The 5,757-nt window shown below is 45.8% G+C and overlaps 1 protein-coding gene across 1 annotated transcript; it reads right to left on the bottom strand.

Annotated features, from left to right (window-relative positions):
• Positions 1-660: 660 nt before the first annotated feature.
• On the bottom strand, positions 661-5,437 carry LOC135617230 (BEL1-like homeodomain protein 9). The gene is made up of 4 exons (XM_065117251.1): positions 4,521-5,437; positions 1,956-2,326; positions 1,589-1,649; positions 661-1,287 (listed from the first exon to the last, which is right to left on the bottom strand). The coding sequence occupies exons 1-4, from the start codon at positions 5,250-5,252 to the stop codon at positions 772-774; spliced, it is 1,680 nt and encodes a 559-aa protein (XP_064973323.1). The 5' UTR covers positions 5,253-5,437; the 3' UTR covers positions 661-771.
• Between the last annotated feature and the right edge of the window lie 320 nt (positions 5,438-5,757).

The following is a 5,757-nucleotide window of genomic DNA, read 5'->3' as shown; positions in this document are numbered from 1 at the left end:
TCTCTTTTCCTGTGCTTCGATTCTATCTATCTTATCAAATGTGGGATCCACACGTCTGAACGGTTCATTGCTTTGAGCGGGACCCACTCTCCTGGTCCCACGGCAAAATTTTCAGGGGCGAATCGGTCCTGGCCAACGCAGCTCTTCCCCTGCGGTCTAGAGGAATTATTGGAGCCCACCTTTTGGCTTCGCTGTCAGACCGGGCGCAGGCGGCACCACCATCGACGACGCAGCGAGCGGCGACCCGTGTCCTGTAAAAAGAACGAGCAGTGGTTGTATCATTGCCCACCGCCTCGGTCGGTGGCACCTGTAAAGCTGGCGTGTCATTTCCGAGACCAGCACTTATTTGTAACCCATCACCACAGTACATGTCATTTCCAAGGACACAGTGTCCCAACGTGGCCGCTCGACCCCCCTTCTTCATCCATCCCTAAACCCTGGCAACGACACGTACGCATACCCATCGACATCCATGGAAGCACGAACCGGATCCGATCACCATCACCGCCATCCGAGAGCTCGCAACCTTAACCTCTCTCTCATCCCTAGGACGCAAAACTTGCCTCCCAACGAATACACACGACATCACAGTGTCCGCTACTTGGAATACATGACTTCCTCCGTTACTGAAGTAAAACATGATTATACGACCACCAATGCTGAAAAGCCATGGCAAGAGATCTGATGTTTGTATGCAACAATTGGCGTTACCGAGCATGTTCAATCATATACGTTCATCTTACAACAAGCCGAGGCTGCTACAACCATCCTTCACCCCACAAAATCATGAAGCAGACGACTGCCCACATCCTTTCCAAACTGCCTCTCTTGGTCCCCGAATTCACCCACCAGATAGGTGTCACTGCACTCGTCCAACCCGAACCGTCGGGCGACGTCCAGCGGCAGTGGTTCGGAGAAGCACACCCCGTTGTTCTGGTGGAGGCCGAGGGTGAGGGACACACCACTTCCTCCGGCGGCCACGCCGACTCCGCCGCCTATGTGGTGGTCCGATGTGTCGAAGTTAACCGGCTCCGGGATGTGGTTGGGCATTGGCGTTAGCTCTTCTTGAATGCCTTTGGACATCGAGTACTGATGGCTTTGGGTGCTCAAAATCTGGAGCGGCTGTGGATCAAAGGCACTTGTCTTGGAAGATGATGGCCGCGGAGGTTGTCGCTCATCACAGTCACTTGCAGACATTTTGTTCTTCTGACGCATCTCTAGAGAGTGTATTTCCTCCACCATTGGCTTCCAAAGCCTTACTCTCGCATTAATAAACCAGTTAGAGACCTGCTCAAACCAAGAATGTAATTGGAGTAAACACGATCATCTTACAAGTGCATACAGTGGACGAAACTCATGCAATCTTATCCTAATATATACTTAAAAGAGACTGTTTCCGTGTGAACTCAAGAACATGTCTATCTCAAAAATGTGCTAGACCGAAGCATATGCCAATGAGGGAGTAGTTTTGAAGCATAATGCAGATGGATTCCCAAACTAAGCAGAAATTTTCTCTTACTAACATACTACCCATTTTCTTGCATATGTAGAACATGAGAATTGACCATTTGATGGAATCACACTTTACCTGGTTTCTTGTAAGGCCTGTTTGTTTCGCTAAGTTCTGCTTGTCCACATCAGTAGGATAGCTGGAAATCATAAGAAATGATCAGATAAATAGCTTCATTAAAATGTTGTGCCCGTCAAGATCTATGCAATAAGGATTCTACCACTGCTAAATGACTAAAACACTACCTAATTATTACGTATCATTGCCTAGCACGCTATATAAATAAAAAACATATGCATATTAATGACGGGTATTCTGTGCTTGGTTATAATGCATGCATCGGGCACCATGAATCTTAACAAAGAGTAGCTGATTAAGTATTCTTCACCATCTAGAAACAACCTGCAAGTTCTGTACAGTTCGATCCGTAAGTTAGGATACTTACGGATGCAAGAAGTGTTCGAAAAGCCACGATCGAAGCACAGACACTGCACGTTCAGGAAGCCCTCTCTGAGGTCTCCACACATGTGGTTGAGCAAATGTGTTAGTGCTATTTGTTGTTCTATGGAGATAACCACTGCCATCTAGAAGCCCAAAGTTCGACATCTCTTCTCGACCGATGCCTTCGTTTCTGAGACCCTTGTTTGTCTGACGAAGTTGGTCAGATATTATATTCTTGAGGCTTCTGAAGTGTTTGGACATGGCCTTGAGGGCCATCGAGGCGTATGGAGCAGCAGTACTCAATCCCGCAACCGACTCGAATGATGTAATAACAGCTTGCACCTGCTGGTAGTATTGTTTGTATCTTCTGTACACCTAGAAAAGTGTCATTTGAACAAAGAAGAAGAGATTTCAGATCAATGCGACAAGGTTTATCATTGATAGCAGAGAACTAAAGCCATGAAAGGACATCAATTTCATGTTACGCATACAAGACAATATATCCTGTTAGCAAAATCCCACAGGCAATTCTCATCACCAAACAAAAATAAACATGCAACAGACTGAAAAATCGCCATATGCATTTTTTAGGATTGCTAGTATACAAGTCATGTGAAAACATTCGGGCAGAGATATACTACTGATAGCCTAATACGATCATCTACTGTAGTAACTTATATGCACCTTAAAAGTACTAAGTCGGTTGTATCACAGACAACCATCCTTTACATACTCAATCTTGTCAATCTCTAATTTCATTTTGACTGTCCAAAAGTCCTATGACATACATCAGCACGTTTAATTTCATTGCAGCCGCTACTCCTGCCAACGTTGCTTATCATGTAAATTATCTTCGGAGGCACAGCTGAAGTCGACCTGCCATTTGTCACATGTTTATTATTATCTTCTTCGGGTTTCTGTTACTTAAAACATACCTAATGGCCAACACTCTTGTTGAGGAAGTCCTTCGAATCTAAACAATGTTGATAGTCATGGTGGTATATATATGCTTTGACGAATCTAACTGCTACAACACTGTTTTGAAGAATCTACATAAAACAATATAAAGAAAGCAGATAAAAAACATATCTGAAAACCTGTTTACATTACTCTTTAAGATTCATAATAATCTTGCAGTTTCAAATGTTTAAACAGAAATTAATCATCACTTCTAATGTATCCATACTGCTTTCGACAAATCATTGTCTTATGACACCAAAAGGAGGCTTGCTGACCAGACAAAAAGACTTAACTGATATGACTCCAAACACTCGAATAACTTCTACTGAATAAGATGAATCTTAAAAATAAATTAAGCAAATTCTAATCTGAAATGTCTCATGATTATCATAAACAACACTGAAAGTCACCTAAGAGTTCTTATGAGAAACCTAGAAATATAATTTAGTGTTCGGCCTTGCTACTATAAGTTTTCTTCGTCCTTGTTGAAGCTTCATATGGAATATGACTTGTAGCGAACCTAATTGATATATATATCTTATAAATACTTTTTGTTTGTGAGTCACAAAACTATTTTAACAGTGACCTGAGATCACTAATTTGAAGGTAATTAGTAACAATTAGAAGCTCAGCTAAGGAGAAAAGTACAAGTTACTCTTTTTGAGCATGCATATATTTCCTCTCTCTCTCTCTCTCTCTCTCTCTCTCTCTCTCCCTCCCCATGTATATATAGACATCCTTTGGCTTAGAAAATTTGGTTTACTATTCTTGCAGTAAATGGCCACCAAATACCCCATTTACTGATGCACAAAAAATCATACACAGATGTACACAGAAACATAATTTTGAAGTTATAGCACACTATTTCAATGGTCCCTCGACTGGCATCACACCGAAACCAAAGCTAAATTACTCGATCTACGAATAATTCACAAACTGAATTGTTCAACATGCACCTAATTTTAGCTCAGGTAATCCTAACTCATGGCGGTTCCATTATGAAATCATAACATTAAGTTCATCACTAACTATCTATTGTATGCTACCTTCACAATTCCACATCATTGTATAGTTAGCAAAAACCACTACACAAGTAATGCATCAAGCTCAAATCTTCTTCTACAACATGCAAATCGGATAATGGACTACATGAGGCACCTGCAAATGCTATTCTCTACCATCAAAGGCAAACATATCATTCTCCTCTCTTCTTCTCATCCACAAGATAAAGATTTGTTCCTTCCATCTAAAAGATCACTGAACTTTCACGTCAAAGGGAATAAATTTGCAGCAAATCCTACATAACAAAATTAAAACCTGTCATATCATCACACACAAAAGGGATTCCTGCCATAGCAGAATCACGACCAATCAAGTCGACGGCCGCACACAGTGATAAGATCGCACCAGCTGCTACGAGATCTTTGACATGAAAGAACACGAAACCCTTCAACACAGTGAACACCTCGAGAGACTTGCACGAGCAGGAGGATCCAAAGAGAGCGAGCGAGCGAGCGAGCGAGAGAGAGAGAGAGAGAGAGAGAGAGAGAGAGAGAGAGAACAAACAGATGAAGTCCTCTCAAAGCAGTTGTCAGTTCAAGCCGCTCACCTCGTCGAGCATGGAGATGAGCATGGTCTTCTTCCACTGCTGCTCCGTGCCCGTGATGGGGCGGTCGTCCTCCTTCATGCCATGCTCGGGCAGCCCGTCTCCGCCGTGGTCCACCAGCGAGTCCCTCGGCGGATCCGCGTCCAGGAGCATCTCCCGGCTGCTGCCGCCTTCCCCTGCCGCTTGGTGCCCCACATGGCACACTTCCTCTAGGAGCTTCCTCGCCGGTTCCAGGAACCTGGAGCGGTTGAGGACGGCTGCGTAGCCGGTGAACGGGCCCAAGGGGGCAGGCCGGGACGCGAGGTGGTGCCGTGAAGCCGGGGCTTGGGGCGAGGAGGAGGAGAGGGAGAGGGAGAAGCCTTGGCTGGAGATCTGGTGGTGGTTCTGCGCGGGGATCGGGAGCGGCCCGTGGCCGTCGAATTGTGCGACACCGTAGGTAAGGGCAGGGTTGTGAGCGTAGCTGGGGGACGAGGAGGACGACGACGAGGAGGAGGAAAAGGAGGGGTGGAAGGCCGTCAAAGAATTTGCCGGGTAGAGCGGCGGGGCGTTGTTGGGACCATAGAGGAGCAGGAGGGAGGTGGCCGGCGTGGACTCTTCCGCCGGGAACCGCAGCTTCTCCCTCCGGCTGTGCTGCGGCACGTGGTAGTACATCTGGGGGTGGTGCAGTAGCAGCTGCTCCTCCCCTCCTCCTCCTTCGCCTCCTCCCATGAACCGATCCGCCGCTGAAGAAGTCATCTCCCTCTCTTTCCGCTCGTGCCAGCTGCTCTTCTTCTCCTTCTCTTGGCCAAACCCTGGAGAAGGTAAGGGTGGAGAAGCTCACAGCTTTTTGTTTGGTCTCTTGCTTTCCACACAGCAAGTGACAAAAAAAGATAGGAGGGAGAGAGAGAGAGAGCGCGAGCGAGTCAGTGAACAGTGATCAGTGAAAGCGAAGGGAGTGAGAAGAATATGTGTGTGCAGACATGATGAGAACCGGAGTGCAGTGAGAGATACAACTGCCACTGTTGCTCGATTTTATCCACACATCCCAACTATTCCTCATTAATCTACAATAAATTAGAGAAGGCAGAATTCAATTCATATGCCTTCTCCATTATGTCGTCCTTTCTGAGAACAGTGGGCCAGAAAAAGCTGGGGAACGCGGTAAACACGTTCGCCCTTCTTAACGTGTCCACTGCTCGCCTTGATTGCGCCGAGAGAACGGGAAGGAGAGCGAGAGCGACTACGAGTTTAATTAGGGATG

This window comes from Musa acuminata, chromosome BXJ2-7 (genome assembly GCF_036884655.1).
Source record: "Musa acuminata AAA Group cultivar baxijiao chromosome BXJ2-7, Cavendish_Baxijiao_AAA, whole genome shotgun sequence".
NCBI lineage: Eukaryota > Viridiplantae > Streptophyta > Magnoliopsida > Zingiberales > Musaceae > Musa > Musa acuminata.
The sequence above is the reverse complement of the archived record's forward strand: the minus strand, read 5'-3'. Positions and strand labels throughout refer to the sequence as shown.

Bases quoted from the DNA above. Each gene is read 5' to 3' on its own strand.
- LOC135617230 (XM_065117251.1), bottom strand. From the start codon at position 5,252: ATGACTTCTTCAGCGGCGGATCGGTTCATGGGAGGAGGCGAAGGAGGA. The intron at 2,327-4,520 runs GTGAGCGGCTTG...ACACTTTTCTAG, and splicing joins TCATCTCCATGCTCGACGAG to GTGTACAGAAGATACAAACA. The intron at 1,650-1,955 runs GTAAGTATCCTA...TATGATTTCCAG, and splicing joins TTCGAACACTTCTTGCATCC to CTATCCTACTGATGTGGACA.